General features: G+C 42.7%; 7 protein-coding genes across 7 annotated transcripts; 1 reads left to right on the top strand and 6 right to left on the bottom strand.

The window, feature by feature from the left end:
• Positions 1 to 553: 553 nt before the first annotated feature.
• On the bottom strand, positions 554 to 1,952 carry Bccuz1. The gene has a single exon (XM_024696381.1). The coding sequence runs from the start codon at positions 1,694 to 1,696 to the stop codon at positions 761 to 763; it is 936 nt and encodes a 311-aa protein (XP_024552189.1). The 5' UTR covers positions 1,697 to 1,952; the 3' UTR covers positions 554 to 760.
• Positions 1,953 to 1,954: 2 nt separating this feature from the next.
• Positions 1,955 to 6,048, top strand: BCIN_12g03350 (hypothetical protein). The gene is made up of 3 exons (XM_024696382.1): positions 1,955 to 3,514; positions 3,603 to 5,224; positions 5,277 to 6,048. The coding sequence occupies exons 1-3, from the start codon at positions 2,314 to 2,316 to the stop codon at positions 5,736 to 5,738; spliced, it is 3,285 nt and encodes a 1,094-aa protein (XP_024552190.1). The 5' UTR covers positions 1,955 to 2,313; the 3' UTR covers positions 5,739 to 6,048.
• A 146-nt stretch (positions 6,049 to 6,194) lies between these two features.
• BCIN_12g03360 (hypothetical protein) lies at positions 6,195 to 7,555 on the bottom strand. Its single transcript, XM_001552230.2, has 2 exons — positions 6,495 to 7,555; positions 6,195 to 6,407 (listed from the first exon to the last, which is right to left on the bottom strand). The coding sequence occupies exons 1-2, from the start codon at positions 7,422 to 7,424 to the stop codon at positions 6,285 to 6,287; spliced, it is 1,053 nt and encodes a 350-aa protein (XP_001552280.2). The 5' UTR covers positions 7,425 to 7,555; the 3' UTR covers positions 6,195 to 6,284.
• Positions 7,556 to 7,598: 43 nt separating this feature from the next.
• On the bottom strand, positions 7,599 to 9,158 carry BCIN_12g03370 (hypothetical protein). Its single transcript, XM_024696383.1, has 4 exons — positions 8,983 to 9,158; positions 8,890 to 8,927; positions 8,123 to 8,839; positions 7,599 to 8,071 (listed from the first exon to the last, which is right to left on the bottom strand). The coding sequence occupies exons 1-4, from the start codon at positions 9,031 to 9,033 to the stop codon at positions 7,753 to 7,755; spliced, it is 1,125 nt and encodes a 374-aa protein (XP_024552191.1). The 5' UTR covers positions 9,034 to 9,158; the 3' UTR covers positions 7,599 to 7,752.
• A 161-nt stretch (positions 9,159 to 9,319) lies between these two features.
• Positions 9,320 to 11,005, bottom strand: BCIN_12g03380 (hypothetical protein). The gene is made up of 2 exons (XM_024696384.1): positions 10,739 to 11,005; positions 9,320 to 10,640 (listed from the first exon to the last, which is right to left on the bottom strand). The coding sequence occupies exons 1-2, from the start codon at positions 10,897 to 10,899 to the stop codon at positions 9,995 to 9,997; spliced, it is 807 nt and encodes a 268-aa protein (XP_024552192.1). The 5' UTR covers positions 10,900 to 11,005; the 3' UTR covers positions 9,320 to 9,994.
• A 4,593-nt stretch (positions 11,006 to 15,598) lies between these two features.
• On the bottom strand, positions 15,599 to 17,882 carry BCIN_12g03390 (hypothetical protein). The gene is made up of 4 exons (XM_024696385.1): positions 17,534 to 17,882; positions 17,265 to 17,480; positions 16,620 to 17,217; positions 15,599 to 16,566 (listed from the first exon to the last, which is right to left on the bottom strand). Exons 1-4 carry the CDS (start codon positions 17,757 to 17,759, stop codon positions 15,759 to 15,761), a joined length of 1,848 nt encoding a protein of 615 aa, XP_024552193.1. The 5' UTR covers positions 17,760 to 17,882; the 3' UTR covers positions 15,599 to 15,758.
• Positions 17,883 to 20,883: 3,001 nt separating this feature from the next.
• On the bottom strand, positions 20,884 to 23,660 carry BCIN_12g03400 (hypothetical protein). The gene is made up of 3 exons (XM_024696386.1): positions 23,460 to 23,660; positions 22,774 to 23,403; positions 20,884 to 22,716 (listed from the first exon to the last, which is right to left on the bottom strand). Exons 2-3 carry the CDS (start codon positions 23,383 to 23,385, stop codon positions 21,094 to 21,096), a joined length of 2,235 nt encoding a protein of 744 aa, XP_024552194.1. The 5' UTR covers positions 23,386 to 23,403; positions 23,460 to 23,660; the 3' UTR covers positions 20,884 to 21,093.
• Between the last annotated feature and the right edge of the window lie 36 nt (positions 23,661 to 23,696).

Consider the following 23,696-nt stretch of genomic DNA (forward strand, 5'->3'; position numbering starts at 1 on the left):
GGGATCTGAGAGAGGGGAAGGTGCGTAGATTACAAAATGCACGGAGATGCACGGAGCGCGCATCGTCGTTGTCGAGGTGATGAATTAGTGGGACGGCTTGTTGTTCGTAGACGCATACTTGTTCGCGCACGGAGCAGGAGCCTTTGAAGACGGGGACGGGGGAGGTGGAGGGGTGGGGTTACGAGGAGGCGGGGAGGTGCCGATTCCAGGCGTGGAGGTCGGGGCGGGAAGGGAGTTGGAAAGAGAGCTTGTGATGGTTTGGGGGGTGGAGGTTGAAGAGGGGGCGAGGAAATGAGTCGGGAGTTGATGCATGATGGTTGATGGTTGATGTGAGAATTGGAAATATAGAAATAGCACGTGGAAATTAGGTCCAACTCAGAGGTAGGTGGAACAATTCATGCTAAAGTATTCCTCAAAATCATAATGAGGCATCCGCCCACTCTCTGCGATTTGGAGGACGAGATACTGATAAGACGCGCAGCCTACTCTGCTGTTACATGCACTAGCATGTCGTGACTATCCAAAACGTTCATCGAATCTAGGATGTCCAGAATGTTGAAGAAAAGTCATGATTTGGAATTACAAAATGGACTGCTGTGGTCTATAATGTTCTAATGAACGCTAATATACAAAGCCTCAGAATACCCTAACTCCCACCCTATGCGTCCTACGCAATTCCTGAAAGTTATATCATGGTATCATCCAAATAACGCGCATAAATCCCGTTCTCCAGATTAGTAACCCCATATGTAAAAGAAGATTATGCCTGAATAAGATCAGGCACAGCAGGTCCAACTCCCCTGAGCAATACTATACGATTGCCGCTAACCAAAGCATCTCCAACCTTCTCATTAAATTCTAAAAGTCTTCCGGCTTCCACATGAAAGATTCTGAGCTTCTCCTTCTCATCGGTTCCTTGGTTATTGACGTTTTCTACTTGAAGTGCCTTCGCCGCTGCATCCAAAACTCGACCCATTACCCAATCTTTTGAATAAAAGAAAGCACCAGTAGGAAATTTCGCAGTCGTTGTCGCGGCTTCCGCGTCCACGTTTATATATACCCTCTTTTCCGGAGGTATCTTGGCGTCCCCTTTTGCAGTCTTTTTGAGTTGGTTGACGGCTACCAGTCTTGCAGCTGCAGATGAAGGTTTCGGCTCAGGCAGAACTCGAGTTGATGCGACCTTTGCTTTTTGTGCTGCTCCCCAAGCCCTTAATTTTCCAAAGGCCAATTTTGCACTTGTTTGCTGTTCATTGAATCTGCCAACTCTTGCACCTATTGGTACGAGGTTTTTACAATCGTGGTCTTCTCCCAATCGATGTTTGAGACAATAGTCCCGATTACATATAGAACAATGTACACCTGTCGATAAACTCGTTCCAATTGTCGTCTTACAATTCGGTGATGCGCATGGCTTTTCAACATCTGCCATCATTTTCCCTTCGCCCAAAGAACGTTTAGATTGATTGGCCAGCCGACGTCTGGCTGCCCATTCTCCAGGTTTTGAGCAATGATGACTCGATTCGGTACGATGGTCGAGACAAAACGTTCCGCGACATGATTCGCAGCGAAACGGGAGGAAATCTAGCTGATTGCAGTATTCGTATTGGCAATGTACACCAATTAATGTTGGATCTTTTTCGTCCATGGTACTGAAGGACGTATCTTCTGGAGTTTCTGAATTTGATGAGGAGGCCATGGTGAAGACTAGGAATATATAATCACTTCGAACAGGCTTCCGATGTGTCGTAATATCGGCGGAGGTAAGATGTGTAGGTGTTAAGATGTAAAGGAATTGGTGACGATGGCGAGGCTGATTATGAATGCATGTCTAGAGGCTTCTGGAATATAGCTGGGACGATACGAAGCTAACATTAGATCAAGGCTTAGCGTCGGCCTTTAAACTTCCGTGCATCAGAAAAGCATGTGAGATAAACTACCCCCTAGACAACTGCTTGAGAGGACGACATTAATAAGGGGTTTGCACATCCATCCTTATGTAAACTCTCCGAACAATCAATCCGTTGTTTTGTCGATGATTGCTTCTTGCTTCCTGACCCGAAGATAGGGAGGTCTTCTCCAATAACAATGGAGTATCACCAGGATGGATTCCAAAATGGACCGCATGAGGATGACCTGCAGAAAGATGGGGCTCAGCCTCATCATGTGTTGAAAACTTGCAAACGTTGTGATTTTCATTCCAAAAGTCGAAATATTACGAAAACCCTTTTGCACGAGCAAGCATTGATTACCAAGTCTTTCTTTCATGTAATTGGAAAGCTTCCGTGGCTTAGATAGCCTGACGGGCTCACCATCATGGCTCTTGAAGTAATCGGCGGAATAGCGAGCATTGCTCAACTCGCCGGAACTGTCTACACAATATCAAAGACCCTCTACGAAGTGGGAGAAGCTCTATCCAACGCCCCTTCCGATATTAAGGATTTAGCAAGAGATCTTGAAACTTTTTCAGACGAGCTTCATCTGTTATCCACACTACTTCACGGTAAAGATGGTCGCTACGCCGATCAGGTGTACAGGCTTACAGCTAAAATCATTGGGGATTGTGCCACGATATGCACGAAAATCGATAGAATTATCCGAAAATTGAGAAGCGGTAGTGTTCTGGCCAAAATCAAATGGTTGTACAAAGAGAAGGAAATTATGAAGTTGTTGGCAAGACTTCGTGACTTAAAGTTAAGTCTGATGGGTACATTGAGTGTGTTGAGTGCACTGAGAGCCGATCGTATGATGGACTCTTTGGGTATAAATAACCCCAGTATGATTGGAGGCCCAGACAGACATAGTCTATCGACAGAGACACGCATACAAGTGGAGGACACGAGACTGAAACTGGCCGGCATATCGATGAAGAATACTACTGTCTCTTCGGGGTCAAAACCTATGGTATCATCGAGCGCATCTTTACTTTCGGAGAGCTCAAGCTCGACTTTAGGTACATCGGCTACATCAGAAACTCTTGTTGATTCCCCAGCATCTAGAATGCCTAGCACAGTCAGCTTTTCTGTCCCCCCATTCATTTCAATGGCAGTGGTGCCGAACAATATGCCACCAATCCTAAATACTCAAGCAAACCAGTCTGTCGATTCCTTCCACAGTGCCTTATCATATCAAAATCAAGATTCACAGAATTCAGAAATACAGCAAAGTCTGACATCTACTGACCTATCTCATACACTATCATCATCATCGCCACTACCACAGTTCACGCCTTCACAGAAGACGATGGACCCAGTTGTTAGGGCTTGTTATCAATGCAGAAAGAAGAAGCGAAAGTATGATGGAAAGTTGCCTTGCAAACAATGCATCACCGAATTAGGTAGTGGCGATGGTACAACCACAATTCCGCAGCTTGAAATGACGCACGGCATGCCACCTTCTCAATCTAACCATTTGGGAGCAAACAACACTAGATTGGGAAATTATTGCGAGTATGATCCATTGCAGAGAAATTCTGGCCCAAGACGTGATTATGTGGAATTATTAGAGCAGCGAATGGGTAAGTCTGTAACCTTCAATACCTCAAAATTTGCAACATGTGATGCGTATAGTATTTTTTAACATGGGCTAACAAGTCGAAATGTCAGAACAAGTAGAGGGCTTCCTCAAACCAGAAGATTTTAACCATTTGCATGTGATACGACAGTCTGTAGGGATATCTAATATCAACGACAAGCTTTCATTGTCGGCAGAAGAAAGCCATCAGCTAGATGCTTCCGTATCGAAATCTCTCAGAAGTTGGAGAAATGAAATGGCTCTTTCAGCGATGAAGCATTTCAATATGAACACCATGGATGCTGAGGAATGGGCCAAGCACTTGCAAATTCCTAGCAATCTTTCGGCAACAGCTGGGCCTACCAGTCCAGCGAAAAGCTCGCCTCAAACACAAATCAAAAACAAGCCTCAGGAATTAGAGGAAGACAGAAATGGAGCGGACTCAGAAGAAAATCAATCGCCTTTGAGAAATTCTGCAGATCTTCAAGCCTCCATGGATTTCGCTTGTCTGAACACATCTACAAGTGGAAGTGACAATGATATACTATTAGAGCGCGATTGCACCGATTCTCATCTTTGTAGGGGTGCTCAAAAACTCCAACATTTAAGCAATCCAGGAATTCTACAGGATTCAAGCGATCTGCATGAGTTAAACGCGTCCTCAAAACCGGTTTGGCTTGATGACGCACAGCATGAAATACTTAATATGCCTGACAATTTATCTAACGATGAATCTGTTGCCGACAATTATAGTTCTTATGGCATAAAACCCGAAATAGCACCGCTCTCAAAGAAAAGAAAGATAGTTCAATACTCTGATGCTTATTATGACTATAGCAGTTCGAATAAACGCAATCCTTATTCAAGTGTTGCACCTCAGAGAAATCAAAACTTCGCTGCCGCCCAAAAAAGAATTTGGCCTGAAATGATACAGCAACGTCAAAAGCCACACTCGCCTACCCAACAGGCTCAACAATTTCAAATTCAACAACAGCAGCACCAAAAAATGGCTCAAATATCTTCCCGTCGACCTCCTAGAGTTACTGACCTGGGTATCAGGATGGATGCTGAGCATTGGCGTAATATTGATGCGTGCCAAAACATGGATTCTCCAACCAACATGCAAACGGGACTCTATGAGCCTGGAATTGAAAATATATCACCAAAGCCACAGCTCCAACAGCTCCAAACGCGAATTCAAACTTCACAGAAACTCCACACAAGAGACAGTCAACCTCCTTATCCGTTTAAAACACTCCGTGGCCAGAGCGAATATCACCGACTTATGGACTTGCCTGCAGATTATACTGATGATGTCTCGAAACAAGCTTTTGGGTCATCAAAAAAAGTTGAATCGAATGAGGCCTCTATTTTCGATTCCCAGAATGAAGACATTAACAAGGGTTTAGGTGGACTTTGGACCCGAGGTCTCATAAATGTCAAGTCATTCGATGCTATCATATGGAGTAATCTACAACTGTACTTGAATCGGGAGCGCGTTTACACTACCTCAGAAGTAGGCTCAAATTTATATGTTGCCAATTTAGATAGGGCTGCAAATTTTCACAAAGAAAGGATTGCTCTATGTCGTCAGATGGTTCCGCGTGCTGCTAGCTCTATACAGAAAATAACAGATGTTCTAACCGTCATGGAAGAGACTATTGGTCTTGGAATTGGGGCCATTGCATGGACCTGTCTTCTGGGCGCTGTTGAGGTATTCTTGATGTGTAATTTTCAGACAACAAACAGCTAATGATTCTCCATAGAACCTGCTCTCGCTCAGTACAATCCGGACAGTTGACTCCCAAATCGAAATCATCACAGAAATGACCAAAATTTCTAGCATTATCGCTCGATATACAGTTATGGAGAACATCTATGCTCAATGGAAAGGAATGAGTCTGGATAAAGACTACGAGCAATCCCTTGTCAACCTCTCCACCCATATTCTGATCTACCTTGGAACCTTATTACCGAGTCCTACAGGGAGAAATGTAAATGCTGCTATGGAGCCTTACTTTGACAGAATCATGGAAGCGGACACGGCGTGTCGCGGGTTCACGGTTATCGTGAGCGCCGAAAATACTGACATCGGTCAAAAACGCTTATCTGAGGATCTTTTGGATGAGTCGGACGACACCGAAGATTCAGATGAGACTATCCCAAGAGTCAGCGGTGAAGATGAAGTGAATAAGATGCCGTCTCCAGCAAAACGCATTAAAGCATGAAATTGAGGGTCTGTTTAGAACTTCAATTTTCGGACATAGTGTATATACCCTTGTTTATATTTTCATTAAGTTTTATATGTATATTTACCTGCGAATTATCTTCATCGTTTAGGTTCTAACAAGTGAGTACAAATTGCTTATCATGTGGAAGAGGTAAATCAGAATCACTTGCAGAGAAGACTAGAAAGAGATCTTTTATGAGCGAAACTTATTCATTGGTTCGGTCAAGGGAAAAGTCTCAAGATAGATATAAGTGCAATATATCAAGTATCTAGAGCAACCATCATTTTCTGCATAATAGAATCTCGCATCAAATTTCCAAAAACAGAGTTAAGCATTCTAAATTGCTGATCTAAGATATTCTGAACCATAAGCCCGTACATTCTTTCAAAAGAACTATACCAACGACTCTAAATATTTCCACCATTTTCTTTCTTTTGGCCTTCTAAATAGCAATGGCAAGAATAAACAAAAAACCAACTGCCTGATCGATTATTACGCTCACCCTTCATTTCATCTCTATAGGTATCTCTTCAAACTATTATCCTAGCCCCCGAAATCCAACGCACTCTTCAGCGCCACCAACCTCGACCTCTCTCCCTTTACTCTCTCCCTCCTACAACTAACACAAACATCTTTATCCTCATGATTCCAAGCATAACATCCCAACTGTCCAAAAATTTACCAATTAGTATTCTCCCTAAAACTTCACATTTTGGGAAGCAAGACACTTGAGCGATGGAAAATAAGACATACCATGCCTTCCTCCAAATCTTGATTCGGTACACACTGCCAAATCGTCTTTGTCCCCTCTACATTTCTTCTGAAATAATCTATAGGTCTTCGAAGCGTCTGTATAACTTTAGAGAAGTCGAGTTCGATAGGATGAGCATGCGCTTCTGGGGCTTTGAAACGCTGACTTTCTACATCATCAATTTTATGATCCGATGAATGAAACAGGAGTTCGACTCGCGGGAATCCATGTTCTGGATCACGTTTGCCCCGCATTCTTTGTGTCGGCGTGAAAGTTGGCTCTGAGTTTGCATTCTGATGTGCATCTTGAGTATTTGAATATAGGCACTGTGATCTATTTACATGATGTTCGAAGAGGTCGGAAATGGAGCGTTGACCGCGGGAACCACTGGCTTTGCAATCTCGGTTTGCGAAGCTGGTTTCTAAATAGTGGTTTGGATGATCCCCTGAGGCTTGAATGCTGGGATACTGACTCTCGAGATCGATTTTGCGATCTTCGTGGCGTTTTGGGGGGATGAAGAAAGAATATTTATTTTCGGAATGGCTTTTAGGGTTATTGTTCTCTTGTGCGACACTTCTGGGAATAGAGAATTGAAATTCTGGATTACTGGTGCTGAGAGGTCTTCGTGTGGGTGTGTTGGTGAGACTCTGTGTTGGATTCTGCGTAAGACTTTGGGTATTGGGATCTTGGATATCGTGGTCTTCGATTGCGTGCGATGAAGGGGTGTCGCGATTTTCGATGCTATCGTTGTGACTAGAATTTTGTTCTCTTGAATGATCAGTACTGTGGTGCATTTGAGAAGAAGGGTCTTGAAATCTTTGGGTGCTGGCCTGTTGACTCTTTTGGTTCTCTATGTCCTCATTTGACCAGCGTAAAGGGGGGTAGAAAAACATTCTGAGTTTTGAGGGTGAGTTCATATCTGCTGTGAACATGGATAATAGTTTGCTAGTTGTTGTTTTTAAGTGTAGTCGTGGATATGTAGTAATCAATCATGCAGCTCTTGCTTTAGGGAAGTTCGAATTTCCAAAAGGGAGTTAAATATTCATCCAAGTCTCGTACGGTCAGTATACGGTTGTGAAGATGAAGATAAGAGGTAGGCTCCACACTGCAAATCGAGGGTAGTCGTGAATAGTTTCTGAATTATTAAATAACTCTGAGGAATACTCATCTTTTATACAAAATACTTGTAAACCCTTGAAATGATCTAGTATATTCAAATACATATCCTTTTATCCCCCAATACCGTAATTCATAACTCGACTAAATACCAAGTAATGCGCCTTTTGTCGTACTTGCCAACTGCAATCTCCAGAACTTCTGCTCGGCACACAAGAACACTTCTCCATTCTTTCCAAAGCAGAAGTTTGCTACACCGCCAGGAACTAAAATGGTACCGATTAAAGTCCCAGCTGGATTCCAGACTTCAACGCCATCACCACAGCCAGAGTATACATTACCGTGGATATCACATTTGATGCCATCTGGGAAGCCATCAACTGCATAAGCGAAAACTCTTCGGTTGGTGAGGAAGGGTGCGCCTGATGCCATATGAACATCAAAAGCATAGATTGTTGCAGGACTAAACCAAAATTAGTGAAAGATCCAGGGTTTGAAAGCCGAAGAAACGTACCGCGTTACATCCTCGTTTCCATCTCCGTGGATTTGATCTGTATCCGTAATATAAATCAATGACTCATCTGGTGAGAAAGCAATTCCATTTGGTCTACCAAAGCCATCTGCTACAACTCTGATATCTCCCGTAAGAGGATCAAATCTATATACTTGGCAAGGGAGTTTAGGCTTCAATCGAAAGTCTTGCTCCCATCCATAACATGGATCTGTAAACCAAATGCTGCCATCTTTAGCCACCACGACATCATTTACAGAGTTGAATTGTCTTCCATGAAAATTCGTCACCATAGGTTTCGGAGGCGAAGATCTGGGCATGTGATAAATACCACCTGAGCCTGCGTTTCTATTTCCTTGGGCACAAAATAGAATACCATCTTCATAATTAACACCACCATTCGGCATGTCAATTCCTGGTGGCGGGCGCATTTTAACCCACTCTGCAGATTTGATACTTCCATCTTCAATGCGATGGAGCTTAATTCTAGATATCAGAATGGTTGGGAAATTTGCGGAACTGGTAGCTTGTAGGAGGTTTGATGTGACATAGAGTTCATCATGGTCGGGCAACAGAACACAGGCTTCGTGAAAGAAAGGGTTGTTGGTTGAACCAGCAGTAGAAAATAAGAGTGTATGTGACGGGGCTTCGCCAACTAACGAGGCAAATGCGGAATCATGTTGAAGAAGAGTGACTTGGTCTGAAAGTCCATATGTGGTACTGATGGATGTGTCAGCATCAATGTTATTGACAGAGCAACATATACCAACGTAACATTTCCACTGCTTGCCTTTAGTTTGTCAACAATCTAATAAGAAGTGTTAGCACGTAGCAAGAATACAATCATGAAATAGTAACATTACCTCTATCTTGGTGGGCACGCTTGATACATCAGAATTGGTTACTGCTGCCATCTTTGCGCCTTCAAAGCTTTTAGATTGATATGAAGTTCAAAGGGCCACAGTTGTCGCCGTGAAAGATTTCTAGTGTACGTATTGAAGACTGTTTAGTTCTTCTTGGTCGAATGAGGTCTCGAGTCTTGGATAGCAACAGCGATGGAAAAGGTGGGGTGGTGATGTCGGACAGCTATCGGCCGGTATTTATCCGAGACATCGCGGGGGGGGGTTAGAACGACAACGACCACCAGAAAGCTCGTCGGAAGATTTTACAGTACGAAGCATTTGAACATGATTACCTTCCTGGCCGAAAATCAATTAGATTATCAGAAGCTAAGTCACACCAGTATTTTTACGAGCTTCAAGAAAGACAGGAGTTTGAGGCAACAACTTGCAGACCCAGCCTGGAAGAATATTCCCTCGAGATATAACTCTTCTACAGATACGATTTCATTGACTCCATAGTATGCTACCATCTTCAACTGAGAACTGAGATTATTCGAAAGGTTCTTCAGTATTCTGTGACGCGAACAGTGAGTCTATATCGGTACTCCTTCCTTTTGTATTGGAGGCTCAAAAGTTTTGCGAGACATGTTGGAGGAGTGTGGAATCTCAAGAAAACATGGCTACGAATCAATATCACGTGTCGCATGATACTTGCATATGGGTTTGAGAGAGACGATAGGAGTATTCGGTATTCATTCCGCTGACGAGTATCTTCGTGTTGAGCATTACATTTATTGTTAAGGAAAGTCGGTCACTGACTCCTAATTATGCTGCACCAATATTAAACTAAACAATGCTACTTGATACGCGCGAACAAAACAAAAGAGATAAAAATTGCTCGTTTCGCACTATTATATCCTCATCCATTCATTACTGCTGACCTCACAACCAATAACAGAACAAGAAACGAACGGGAAAGTAACCCTCTCCTCATGACATGTGTACTCATACCAAACTTCTTACTCCTTTTCCTTTACATAGCGCAAACCAAACACACAAACACCGCTAATGCCAATCCCAGACTCAAACTGCACATAACCGGGGTCGCGTTTGAGGTGGTCACCTCGATTGGTCCTGTCGTCTGCGCCGCCGTGCTATTCCAGGTGCCAGTACTACTTCCAAACACTGACTCCTCAGCCTTAAAACTTGTACTAGTTGGCGATGTTGATTCCCAGTTATCAACCCCGGTACTGCTCGCCCATGTGGAGTCCCAACTGCCAACTCCGGTACTGCTCGTCCATGAAGACTTCCAATCATCAAACTCAGTACTACTCGCCCATGTTGACTCCCAAGTACCAAGCGGTGTTGCCGTCGTACCGCCTAATACTCCGACAGGAGTAGTTTGCCAAGCAGTGGCAGTGGTTAAAATGCTCTTGAGACTATATACAGTATCTAGTATGCTTACAGCATTATCGACATAGGATTTTGCGTCAGGAGATAGTGAGGTATACCAGTCCGGCATGTTGGTACTGGAAATTTGTTCGTCTAGTTGGGAAATACCCTGTGGAGAGTACCCAAGGGCTGAGGCCGAGGTGGGAATGTTGGAAAGTTCAGAGGCAAGGGATGAAGGGATGCCGAGCGCAGTGGAGAGAGCAGAGAGACTGGAGACTATGCCAGAGCTGTGAGATATGAGTGTCAGTCAGAGTTCTTTTGACGGAGATCAAAGAAGACGAGATCAGAAGGTAGATTGATTGATATGGAATCTCGGAAACTCTACACTATAGCTGCCTGACTTGTGTCCAATGAGACGTCCGGTACACCAGCCTGGTTCTGATCCAATGAGTAATCGGTGAAGCCATCTTGATTATCATCCGATGGATAATGTGCAAGCACCATAGTGCAAAAACTAGCCGCCATCACCAAGATATTGATATGCATATTTGCAATTCTGAACGATGCGTTACTATTCCAGTCTAAGTTTCCTGGTTGAAAGTGAGATATTTCAAAAATGCTATCTTGTGTTCGAAAAACTGTTGGAATGTGCAAGTGAAATATTGAGAACTTCGGAAATAAGTTAAGAGATTGACACAGAATATATGCACATTGAGATTTGAAATCTCTCATAAAAATCTAGATATCTGAGAAATCTCATCACGAGCTTTATTTGACCCGTTTGCTTTCCACATTGCGTACCCCGCCACGCCGGGCAGGCTTCCCCGGTACATACTTACTGTTTCGGCTTGATCAAAATGCATTCATATTCTGAAAGAAATCAAAATTAATCTAAGCCTCGAATGCTTCTGAAAAGTCGTCGTCACGAGAGACTCGGTTTAAGACACGGTTCGGCAGCAATCGTTATAGCTTGATGGATTGAGGCTAAGATATGCGTAGCTCAACATCCGCAGAGAATTTAATCACATGCAGGGTCAGATACATGATTCAAGCACACTTTTACATTGAAAAACGGCAAAACTGCATCGCTAACATGATCTTTTCCCTCCTTATTCTTTCCTCGCTTCAGTTAGTTCGCGAATACAAGACCAGATATCCCAGCCTCTCCGCACTTTAGTCTAATATGTACAGTTGATATACCAAGACATCTCAGTAAATCCACGCTTGGTAGTTTCACCGAGTCAAATATCGCAATTGATTGGTTGTTCCCACACCTCGTTCCCGCTCAATCATACATATGGGCTGCTCTGTCGAACATTCTCTCGATATGAACGGAGTTCCGCTTGACGCCTCTCGGTACTCGACATGCTTCCCCACACTATACGTAATCTTGTAACACAGATATTACGTGTGTCAGCACCACCACGTATTCACAATACCTTCATAGGATAATCATAGTATGAATAGAGCGAAGATCTGAATCTGTTTGACAGCCTCTCATATCTTGGTGATGATTTATGTTCATTTGGTGTGATGCCTTTCGTGTTCGCTTGCAGTTTGACAGAATGGAGTATCATGGGGTAGTCCGTAAGCTGACGCAGAAGTCTGCCGAAGGTTCCATATATATCTTTTACAGTTTTGGAGACCATAGTTCGTATGCATGATCATATCCACTGAAACAGCCTAATGAAGCCGCAAATGCGAGTGCAGTCCTGTGACTCTAAGCACAGAGTTCGAGATTATAAAAGGAGTCCCGTCATTTCTGGACTTACAAATGGTAATCTGCAGTATTCTGAAAACAAAATAATAGTCATCACTTCACACATCTCTCAAGTATGTTGAATGTTCACCAGAATTGATCTCGTTCAATCTCATTCGGAAGTATCTTAGCTACAGAAGGTCACGCGATCAGGATTTCTTCTGCCCACACTAGAATGATGATGGATTTCTGCGCTCTTTATGAAATTCCTACATGGTCACAAGTAATAACACGAGAAACAATAAAAAAATATGAGATAGTACAGTGCCGTCATATGATTCATCTGTCAATTGGAAAAGGGTAGGAGCTGTAGTGCTCAAGCTCCAATCAATTAGGCCCTCAATACCGATCCCGCATTTGGGTCTTCGATGCGAGAATCGGTTAGCGTTCCCAAGTCTTTCACGTAGAGTCGCCTGGATAGGTCGGGTAAAACGAACGATGCTTGATGGCCATCGTTTGATTCTGTTTGAGTTGGAAAAACTGACCCTGCGCGGTTAAACGGTTTGCATTGATTGTTTACCAGAACATTTGGTGGATTGAATCGCTTAGCTATTCTGAGATACTTAATTGTAAATTGACGAGACCGATTTAACTTTACAAAGTTCAAAATATAAATCAGAGGCTCTTAAATTGAGATCTTAAAACCCCCGATATTCAACTCGGAACTTTAGCATCACATTTCGAGCTCAGACTCCAAATCTAAATCATTTAATTCGAATTGAAAGCAGCCAAAAGCTCCGCATTCCATGAAATCATATCTATAGATGCTATTTATTATTTTTGAGAATTCATTCCCGTTCCTTCATGGGCCGGGTCATGGGTTTGATCTTGAAGGGAGAGTACAGAACCTACCTGTTGGTATCAACTTGGTTGATAAGTGTAAAGTACTTTCGTCTACAATGGTTTTAATTGTTCTTATCCATTTACTATGTAAAGCTATGTACATTTATAGATAGATAGAAGCTAGCGCCTGCGCTAGTCAATACAGCTCCCTCTGTATGTTCACATGATTGATATCCTGACACTACCTTTAGCGAATACTATTGAGCCAAGCACCACTCAAGCTCGAGAAGGATCGGCACGTAAACAATACCCGAAGAATCCGGCTTATAACAAGAAGTAACGTGGACTCTGCCGCTGAACTCGAGAATCATCCGAAGAAAGTTATTCCGGCGATCAACAAATCTGGGATTGAAGATACGATCCGAGAAGATCCAATTCTCTAGATTAAAGTAAAAAAGAATGTTCTGGTTGAGGAAAAAAGCTTTTATTGAAAAATAAAGGAGAGATTCCACTTCGATGGAAGTTTTGAGGATAAATCATGCAGGTAAAATAGACGGAGGTAGTTCACTAGCCCTTTCCCCTTGCTATGAAAGCCCTTAAGTAGATTAGTGAAATAGAGAACTGAAATAAATTCCAACATCTGCAGGTGCGGCTAGAAGCATTACTCGGTCAAGTCCATCACTTGAAAGTCTGCCCAATCTTATGTTGCTTAATCTCAGAGAAGTGAGCCAATAAGAAACACACAACGGTATTATATCTGGTTGCTTTGTTTCTTCATTCTCCTTTTTCAATCACCATATGATTCTAGACGACAGAGTTGAATTGTATATAATCGACTGCGAACGAGCATCTGTATCTGCTCAGTTTTCGTGTTATTAAAGTCACTTGGGGCAATATGGTCTCTCAAAATCCACCAAACTCCAATAATAAATCATGCTAAGGGGGACGAGACGAGAGAGAAAATTTGGCAACGGAGATGAAGATTGATGGTACTCAATGACACGCAACGAAACGCTATCATTGGTGGAAGTTCTCCATGAGATGAGAGCTGAAACACGCGTTGTGCACAACTAATCTTTCCTCTGATAGCTTCTACAACGACTGAGAACGACAATTCAAAGTGAAGTCGAACGATAGAAGGATGAGATAGGATAAAGTGGGTACGGAAGTTTTTGACAAGACTATTCGCAACAAAATTGAATGATTCAATGGTATTAACAAGAGCAATATTTGACAACACTGGATTTGAAACAATTAAGAAGAGAATCAAAAACCTTTCGTTACACTAGGTCGACCTAGGAACAAAGTTTTCGAACACAGATAGTGAGCCGCATCGTTTCCAAGGTCCTGAGAAGACTCAGAAGAGCGATTATTCTCCTTTTCCTATAAACAAACCTGGATTTTAAACATTATATACCCCATCTATCAGCCTCCACGCCTGAAAATACCTAGTTAGGTACACAAAATCCCCCGGTCTTCTATTTAATCCACTTCCGAATCTCGAGACCCCCCAAAAGAACTAGCATTCACTTGAAATTCCTCAGTACATCCGTCAATATCTTTTTGTTTATATGGCACCCTGAAACCCTCTATTTCTGCATCGTAAGAAATAAACTAAACTGGACGAAAGAAAAAGGATGGTTCCATCGCTTGCCACCAGACTAATCATCTTTTCAATAGTCTATCCTTTACAAGAGTTGTTATGCAACTGCAGATGAGACACACAAGTACAAGATTCAACAATGGTGCACTAACAATAGATGAAAATATCGATAGAGAGATAGCATCGACATCGAAATTGGAACAGGTTAGTGATAGTCAAAATTTGAGATGAGATCAAATAGAAATTAAACTTAAAGAACCACTTTGCTTCTGTAAAGGAAGAGCAAAGCGATGTACAATCTCGTGAAAAGGAATTATTCGGCAAAGCCATAGACATTACTTTTCAGAGTATGATATTCTTTACTCGAAGAAACAACAGTCCTCTTGAGGTTTTATAATCACCGTGTAAAAAATCACGAATACAATATTCAATTGATATCAATCCCGTGACTACTTTAATCAAATAAGCAAGACAGAAACATAAAAGCCGTCTGATATTTCATAATCTGAAGAGCAAGAAATTCAGAAATATAGAACCTTATTAAAATCAAGACTCTACCAGAAGCTACGAGAAAAGATTAATTCACACGCGTACCAAGAATCTGACAGTGAAAATGAGCTGCAAGATTTAAGTTATTAGGGCAATGATGATAATGACAACAATAATAACTGTATTTGGAAAGTGTTGAAAGAATATTGAATCCCACTGGGGAAGTTCATCTGAAGCTTTCCTCGTCTGGTTCAATGATTCGTATCCACTGGGAGATTTCGAAACCAGAACTTGTAGAATATTCTCTAGACTATTTTAAACATTGGACGACAACGAAGAATCAATACGGCAGTGAGTATTATATCAAATGACGACAAAATTCGAGCCAAGACTATAAATTCCTGAGAAGCAGTTGAGTTTATCCAACGAGAAGGACTGAGGTCCCACTATATCATACTTTCAGGTTCAGGATGAGAGACGAATGATGAAGCGACGAATCAAAATTAAATCAAGATATGGGACAGATTTTCATGTGATAACAAATGATGACAGAATGAGAATGATGTGAGTTAATTTGGAGAGAAAGATAAAACTCTCTGCAAGGCATAGAGTGGGTACCGAGGCAATATTGATTTAGAATTCCTGCAAGTTTTGCGTGTACTTCTCTAATATTTTTCACGTTGAATATTGCGATTCAGTGCAAAAATTCTATCTAAAATCCACAATGAAAACCAGACATCACTTATAAAATGTCAACAATCTGATTTTCACTTAACACCCTCCACTACTTCCTCCACTACCGACCCATACATCACGCCTGATCGTCGACCCACCTGTACCACATTCCGGAACCACACTTGTTCGATTATTCGTCTCGTAAATTGGAGCTTGACCGCAATCTTGTTCTCTCACATAAACATAACTGACTGGCTCCCCAGCCGTTAACTGCGCATCCACATACCAAACAGGGTTTTCCGTCGTGTACATCCCTGCATTCATAGGTAATGCACTGTTCAAGTTCCATGCTCCCAAATCCGTTGTATTTCCAATAATGTAGAGGTTTTCACCATAATATGTTGTGGCATTAACATAAAATCGCACTGGATATTGACATGTTGCCGTTACATTTGGGGCCCCTGCTGCAATGGCTGGAACATACACTCCTTGAGAAGATGAAGATGCGCAATTTGGGGGTGGAACCGATGCTGCCGCACTTCCCCAACTAGCAGGATATTGACCTGAACGTCTTTGAGCCATGGTGACAAATGCCGCATAACTCCATGTAAGGTCATTGGCAGAAATGGGGGCTCCTGTATTGCGATCGAATTGTTCGGCTAAAGATCCACTACTGGGTGTATATTTTTGAGCAATTGCGACAAAAGAGTCGGCGTATTTTGTTACGACATTAAGAATCTTGTTAAATTCGTTGTCCCTGTTTGTGTAACTCTTAAGTTTGATAGATGGGTAAAGATCGCGGAAGAAATTAATGGATGTTGAATCAACGGTAAGTTTTTTCTGATTTCTCCATTGTGCAACAGCATCATAAAGAAATTCTGCGGCCGCAGTGGTAAGTAAGTACCTGCGAGAGTTAGCCTCAAAGGTAATGAGCCGCAGAGGGGTGGAATGGAGTACCATGGATTTCCTCCTTGATAAATGTCTTCGGCATATCTTCCAACGGCGATACCTGAATTGTTTTTAATACCAGCATTGATACTATAAAATCGGAAGCTGTTCACGACTGCCCTAAAATTAGACAACGCTCTGCTACTACACGGTTGTAAATTTGGGCTATCGCAAGAGCCATCAATATCGAAGATAGAAATAGATCCAAGAATTGAGGCTCCGTCTAACCCAGTTCTTCCGTTATCGACATTGATGTTCGAAACGATATATTCTCCGTTCCAAAAACTTTGATTAAGGAAGCATAGAGCTTCTAATGCATTAAGATATCCTGGAGATTCAACACCGAGTCTATTGGCCAGATTTCCGGCTTCAACAAAAGCACGGTGTTGATTTTGTACGGTAAAAAAGCTAGATCCTAGAACTTCTTCCCATAAATCATATCCAGTTTGGTTCCAATATTCGCCAATGTATGATAAGTCATTTGAGATTATAGGCCATATAACTAGCTTGGCTCTTTGAAGCTGATTATGATTAATTAACCAATCGCTGTAGGCCATTAATGCGATAGCACGAAGAGCTGGACCATCGCGCTGAGGTCTACCCCATGCTGGGGAACGTCAGCAGTGCCAGAAGTTACCTCTGAAAATTACATACCACCATTAAATCGAGTACCGTCAACCTCGTATTTGGGTTCACCAAGTCCTAAACCGTTAGGAAGGAAAGTGCCAGAAGGATTCGTAACAGTTTGAAGGATGGCTTGAGCTTTCACGTATTTCTCAATCTGAGGCTGGAGTGCACGATTGCCAAAAATAAATTCATCAACAAGCATTTTTAACGTTAACGCAGAATCTCGAGTCCAGGTATAGAAGTCTGGAATCAATTAGCAAGATTCGGCCTGGAAACATAACATTGGTATTTCTTACAATCAGGATTGGTCTTGGAAGGACTTGCAATGACATAATTGCCTGCTCCTGATGCTTTCGATCCGTCTGGTCCAATATTGTTGAGAACACCCTGCAGAGCAATCTTTCTCTCGGAAGCAATGAAGGAATCAAGACTACTATAACTTGCGGCCGAACCTCTCGGTGAAATTGCAGTTGCTTGTACACATAGCAGAGACAAAATCGTGGCAGTTCGAGAAAACAGCATCTTGGATATTGCCAATTGTTCACCTCAAGTCAAGAAAAGAAGAAACAACTGTCGTACAAACAAAATAACATGCAGCAAGATGAGCTCTTATTGATACTTTCTTGTACTTGTCTGTACTTTTTCGTCTCATGTCACAAACATCGTGATTGGCCAAACTAGCCTCCACGTTTTTTGCTCCATGTACTCCAGATGGAAGGAGCAAGACGACGGCCCGATTATCTTGCGGGGTTACAAGCGGGGAAGGTACATAAATGCATGAAAGCCAAGTACTTTTGACATGTGAGGTCTAATATCAGGGGTTCTGTAATATCGTGCCGTCGTCTTTTACATAACATTGCTGCGGGAAAATAGCATTCTCAGCTAGTACGGAAAATAGTACATTCGCGAGTCGAACAGGTACGCTCTTGCAATGACATCTATTGCCAATACCAAGGCAAGTTCGAGGAGCTGAGTTACCAGAACCTTCATACATTGGCTTTCTTGAGATTGCGGATATGCTTTGCCCAGAATGCCCAGAGCGTGTGTTTGATGAAGAGAAGAATTGGCTGCTGTGTAAAACGGCCATCGGACATCGGAAATTAGAAGGACTCACATGGTGTTCTCGTGACTTGAACAAAAGGACATTTGTTGCATGTCTCAATTCAGGACCGCCGCAAAAAAATGAACACCCTCGCTTGTATAGCCTCCCGCCATTATCATCAGACCACCAGGACTTTTGACAGAGCGAATAACTATTTATTCATCACGGATTTCATAACTTCAATTAATTTACACGGTCTTCCTTGGCCCTTCTGGGTCTAGATGGAATAAAGATAGACAATTTTCTTTTACGACAACCATATGTACTTCGACAAAACGGCTGAAGCACACCCATCGGATTAATTGGCTTCAGAGAAGAAGAGTGCTGTATTCTCGAACCCACCATCTTAACCTCTGTCGTCCAAAGCGATAAATACTGCACGAATCCGAGTAAGGGCGTATGAGAAAAAGCATCATATCTAATGGATGGGTCGTACTTTCTCTGCGTATGACGGTTGTGGCTTTCAACGGCCTCCTCACAAGGTACAGCAAGCACGTGATTAGATCCGGGTTAAGATGGGGAAGTCTATCTCCATCATTTGATGTTTTGGGCAGGCGAGATAGCATGGGATCTCTTACTATGCAGGCTCGAAGACTCAATAAGAACTTTCTAGTTTTACAACCCTGATCCTCACCTGCGAACCTACTATGCATAACTCATACCATGGCAAGTACCTCCGAGCGTTCCGCCGTCAATGAGAGAAATGGCATATAAAAAAATGATGGCAAGCTATACCACTAAAACTATCATGCCCAATAGGGGTATGAATTTCGATTTTATTATGAGCTATATACCTTCTTCGCCGTAGCTCCTTCTATGGTCAAGAGATAGAAATACTTGCCTGCTATGCGTGAATTAACTCTATCTTCTATTTCGACCTCTCGATATCCAGTTTGTTGTCAGTTTGAGTTTTTAGCTGTCATTTTCATCAGACTGTTATTAGATTCTGTGTGAGCTCCATCTCATCTTACATGTCTGGCAATCTTAATTTCCTGTGCACGATCGCTATATTCTTCCTACTAATACAATTGGAAGGGACATGGATCTATCTGCGTGCCATTCTTACTACCAATAACCCCCTCTATTGTGATAGAATTTGTAGGAGGTTTCTGTATACAGCCGCCGACAGACTCATATAATTCTGTTCTTATAGTGAAACAATTTATGTCCCTATGGTTTAATTGCAGCACCCGGTCTGCTTCTCTCGCCTGAATTCACTCATTGATACATTATATGTTTATGGAATAGGAGGCTTCCGATACTCTCCACAGAAGTATAAAGGGCGAATCCAGCAGTATGGTGCGTATCATATATTGCGATTTTGAATTCGACGTTCACGGTCGATGTTCTTTCGAAAGTAGCGTTTGGAGTGAGCTAGTTAGTTAGTCCCAAAAGGTACTACTTGGAGTTGACCACCACGCATTTACATATCGTCTCTTATTGCCAGAAGAATTACCTCCCTCATGGTTGCTCAATGATAATATCGAAATGACAACGGCAATAATTGCGGTACCATCTGATCTCATGAGAACTACATATATGATTTGAACCTTTGATCCAATTAATTAGTACCACATCACTTGCAACAAAATATGATTGAAGTTTATCTTTACTTCAGGTTCACATTGAAGGAAGGCTGGTGCGTGTCAAGCAACAAAAAAAGGTAATTACTGAGACCACTTAGTAATTAGCACGAACTCTTTTTCTGGCTGAGAACCTGAACTTATTTCCTTCGTACTGAATTTTTTGAGCCACCCTTTCACTATTGGAAGAAAATAGAAGGGAACACTAGCCATGACTATAATTCCGAAGTGTCTCGGTAGTCAGTATCGATATACGGGTATATTAAAAAGGCAGGTTGATAGATGATCCTTTTGCATACTATGGTGGTTTGCTAGACTATTTGTGCTATGTGTGTCCGCTCATCTCACAAAGGCAGGTTTATAGACATACCGCGGGCGTACCGACGATATGGTATTAGTGGTTGTAGATAATGTGGCAACTCGTCCGTTGAATCCGCAATTTATGTAACATGCAGTGAAGGACCATCAAGACGTCAAGGATGGAGTTATGGTTTCCGCTGGAAAGTTTTCCAACGAGAGATTTGCAGCGAAAACAGCCCTTCTTGTTGATTAAAAGACGGTATTGATGCGGCAGCGCTTGACTATGAAGAGAGGCTGATTGAAGAAATTTGGATTATTGTTATTGGTATCAATAAGAAATACAGAGAAAAAGCTTGGGTGCGGAAGGAATGTATCATCATTACCGAACCACAGAAACCCCTTAAGAGAAACCCAAAGGGTTCTGTTCAACGGGCTAGAGCTATGGAATCGTTTGCAAAAAAAGCTAGAGAGTCTTCAAGTAACATAGAACATTAACTAAAAACCTGTTCTCCATATTCCAACTCGGAAGTTTCACAAGAAATTGAGAGTCAAAAATGTGACAAGGTAAATATGATGGTGAAAAGAGGATCAAAGGAGCAACAACAAAGTAGACGAACAAAATAGGCACTACCTCACTCACCTTGCTTCTTCCCGGGACAACTGCATTGAAAATGGTATTTCGTGGGGCAGATTTGTGTCCCAGCTTAGATTTAACAAAAGATCTTGCGCCTGGAAGTTGACTTTTAGAGTACATTTGGCCGATCCGCTTGATCGTGATTCTATAATGATATAATTCGTGCCTGAACGCCTGGGTATTTTCCCTTCTCCCATGCCCTGCCACGAGATTTCAAATAAAGTAACAATTGATTCATTATTCATCATCACCAAAATCATCAAAAACATCTCCTGTTTCACCATTACCTCTTTTATCGAACCAACCCCCAAAATCAAGCTTCATCAGCAGTCTGTCTACTCTGCCAACTTTAGCTGGAACATATGCACCTTCCTCTCCCAAGACCAACTCCTCATATCCACTGTCCCAGCCATTTTTATCTTGATCTATGTCTCGAAGAGTTTTGACTAACTCTTCAATTGCGTCCTTTACGCGTGTTGCAATTGTTCCAAGTTGTTCTTTGATGTCTTGTTCCTCTTTGTGAAAGTCGGAGAATGCATCTACCACTCCTTCATCAGCTTCGAGATCGAGAGATTGCCAAACAGAGTGGATACGATGGACAAGAGCAACTAGATGATCAATTTGTTGGAGTAGATAATATAGTGGATCCGTAAATGTTGAAGTAGTCAAGAGGAGGTTGGATGCGAGAGCTGTGAGATATCTCCTATGTGCATCTGCGAGTGTTTGAGGATCGTGGTTATGGCTGGTGTTCCTCGATGTTGATTGGTTGGCAGCCTGCAACCAGATATCTTCATCTTCATCATGGGTTCTTGATCCACGCGTTTCTCCTGTGAGCCAGGCTGTGAAGCCTAACCAAGTTCCTTGCACAACTTCACCTTGAAGGTATGCTTCAGTCTCGCCCAGGAAAAATACTGCAGCGCTACTAGTTGCCCATACGCTACGCATAGCGTGAGAACGATCCTTAGCTCTACTTCGAAGTGTTAGAACTTTTTGTCGACCAAACGCCGAACTACCCAGAGGTGGACCTGGGGGTGCAGGATGATCACGACGTAACGAGGTTATCTTCCAAAGATTGGTGAGCCGTAGATGAGCCCTATGGACTGCTAAAAGATAAGCATTGATGCTGGAATACATCTGGGTATCAGATGGAGTAAGGAACAGATCTAATGGTGAAGGAATGTGAAGTGTAAGGGCCACGGGGACGGAAAGTAAGAGGTTTCGGAAAGGGGTGGAAACAATTAGAGAAGATTGCGAAGCTCTTAAGTTGGCTTTCCCTGGCGTATTCACATTTCCTTTCATGATGTTTAACTGAACAAGGTCTCTTGCAAGTTCAAGCAAATCGTCATCATCTTCTTCGTCATTTTGACCCTTTTGTGCGCCCATCGCAGCCCAGGTCCTAGCAAGAACGGCAGTGACTTCCCCTTCCTTCACCACAATGCTCCCTAGACCATCCTTCTTTTCATACCCTAAATTGTCGGATCTTCTCCATCGTGATCGAATCTTTTCATCGGCCTCAGAGATCAACGCGATGGCGAATTCTCCTCTGCCAAGTAGAAAGAACTCCCGTAATAAAGTCAACGCTTCGACTACTTTACTTATGGGTAATAACTTTTGCAATGTAGTCTGAGATAGGGAAAGACGTATAGCGGCTATGACTCGAGCGAAATTGGCGCCATTGATTGGGAATTTGATTGTTGACAACTGTCGCAAGTGGGATGATAACAGGTCGAGCTCCGGGGAGGATGAAGACGAGATACCCTTGACTCGAATATGATTTAAAGACCGTCCTATAAAGAGAAGCGATGATGCGGTAGAGTTTGACACGAACGCCGGTAACAAGTCTTTAACGTTCATGTAATCCTGTGATCCGATCAGTCAGCGGTTCATCTCTCGTAATTGTGAACCATGGAAACATACCTGTGAATCATCTTCTTGTACAAAAAAGTCCCCGCGTCCAAAGCTTGGTAGCCGCCCATATAGAATCCAGGCCGATACCTGCTTCAGCCAAGCTGTCTGCGCAACCTTCACCAGACTCAATGCTGCCGCTTCTATGTCTGCATATCCTGTTTGTATAGCATTGCATAGCCTATCAATGACCATTGCCCCACTGCACTTCTTTCCACCCACATCTTGCATCATAAAGTCCACAATTTCCAGGAACCATTCCATCCTCCTTGTCCAGCCAGAGAACTTCTCCACGATGAATGTCAACGGCACAATATTATATGCACCAACACTCCCAGCATCTTTGCGCAAAATACCATTCTCAACCTCAAGCACTTTGCGTTGGAAACTTGCAAGATGTACGGAGCTTATAGATGTAGCGACAGCTTGGCAGATACTCGAAGAGTGCTTCGAAGAGATAGTATTTGTATGCGCGAGGAGCTTGCAGTGAAGATCGCTTAGATGGGCGATGGAGGAGAGGAGGGACTTTTCGGAGGGGGAGAGGATGGAGGATGAGGATGCGTGATCGGCAGTGAGGAGCGGAGAAGGATGCCCCGAGAGGGAGAGGAGTATTTCGTGGAGCATCTTGGCTGAGGATTAGATCTTTTTTACAATTAGCAAACTCAGAAGACCCGATGGAGTATGATGATTCCTCGTACTGGCTTTTCTTTTTGCCCGCGAACCAATCTGCCAAGTCGTAATATAACAATAGGATAGTACCCAATAACTCAAACCGGCACATCTGATTCACAACATGTTCGGTCTCGAGGGCGCATCAGCCAAACATGATATGTGTAGCAACTGAGCTATGGTTCATTGAGGTCATAAATTTCCCTGAGATCGCGTTGCAGGCGCGTTGCGGGGATGCGGAAGCTTGGAGCACCGCCTGGTAGTTC

This window comes from Botrytis cinerea, chromosome 12 (assembly GCF_000143535.2).
Source record: "Botrytis cinerea B05.10 chromosome 12, complete sequence".
Taxonomy (NCBI): domain Eukaryota; kingdom Fungi; phylum Ascomycota; class Leotiomycetes; order Helotiales; family Sclerotiniaceae; genus Botrytis; species Botrytis cinerea.

Excerpts from the sequence above, each read along its gene's own strand:
- Bccuz1 (XM_024696381.1), bottom strand. The coding sequence starts at position 1,696 with ATGGCCTCCTCATCAAATTCAGAAACTCCAGAAGATACGTCCTTCAGT.
- BCIN_12g03350 (XM_024696382.1), top strand. The coding sequence starts at position 2,314 with ATGGCTCTTGAAGTAATCGGCGGAATAGCGAGCATTGCTCAACTCGCC. Across the intron at positions 3,515-3,602 it reads ATTATTAGAGCAGCGAATGG|AACAAGTAGAGGGCTTCCTC; the intron begins GTAAGTCTGTAA and ends TCGAAATGTCAG. Across the intron at positions 5,225-5,276 it reads GTCTTCTGGGCGCTGTTGAG|AACCTGCTCTCGCTCAGTAC; the intron begins GTATTCTTGATG and ends GATTCTCCATAG.
- BCIN_12g03360 (XM_001552230.2), bottom strand. The coding sequence starts at position 7,424 with ATGTTCACAGCAGATATGAACTCACCCTCAAAACTCAGAATGTTTTTC. Across the intron at positions 6,408-6,494 it reads AAGATTTGGAGGAAGGCATG|TTGGGATGTTATGCTTGGAA; the intron begins GTATGTCTTATT and ends ATTTTTGGACAG.
- BCIN_12g03370 (XM_024696383.1), bottom strand. The coding sequence starts at position 9,033 with ATGGCAGCAGTAACCAATTCTGATGTATCAAGCGTGCCCACCAAGATA. Across the intron at positions 8,928-8,982 it reads GCGTGCCCACCAAGATAGAG|ATTGTTGACAAACTAAAGGC; the intron begins GTAATGTTACTA and ends ACTTCTTATTAG. Across the intron at positions 8,840-8,889 it reads GCAAGCAGTGGAAATGTTAC|TACCACATATGGACTTTCAG; the intron begins GTTGGTATATGT and ends CACATCCATCAG.
- BCIN_12g03380 (XM_024696384.1), bottom strand. The coding sequence starts at position 10,899 with ATGCATATCAATATCTTGGTGATGGCGGCTAGTTTTTGCACTATGGTG. Across the intron at positions 10,641-10,738 it reads ACAAGTCAGGCAGCTATAGT|CTCTGGCATAGTCTCCAGTC; the intron begins GTAGAGTTTCCG and ends CATATCTCACAG.
- BCIN_12g03390 (XM_024696385.1), bottom strand. The coding sequence starts at position 17,759 with ATGCTGTTTTCTCGAACTGCCACGATTTTGTCTCTGCTATGTGTACAA. Across the intron at positions 17,481-17,533 it reads TTCCAAGACCAATCCTGATT|ACTTCTATACCTGGACTCGA; the intron begins GTAAGAAATACC and ends AATTGATTCCAG. Across the intron at positions 16,567-16,619 it reads TATCAAGGAGGAAATCCATG|GTACTTACTTACCACTGCGG; the intron begins GTACTCCATTCC and ends TAACTCTCGCAG.
- BCIN_12g03400 (XM_024696386.1), bottom strand. The coding sequence starts at position 23,385 with ATGCTCCACGAAATACTCCTCTCCCTCTCGGGGCATCCTTCTCCGCTC. Across the intron at positions 22,717-22,773 it reads TACAAGAAGATGATTCACAG|GATTACATGAACGTTAAAGA; the intron begins GTATGTTTCCAT and ends ATCGGATCACAG.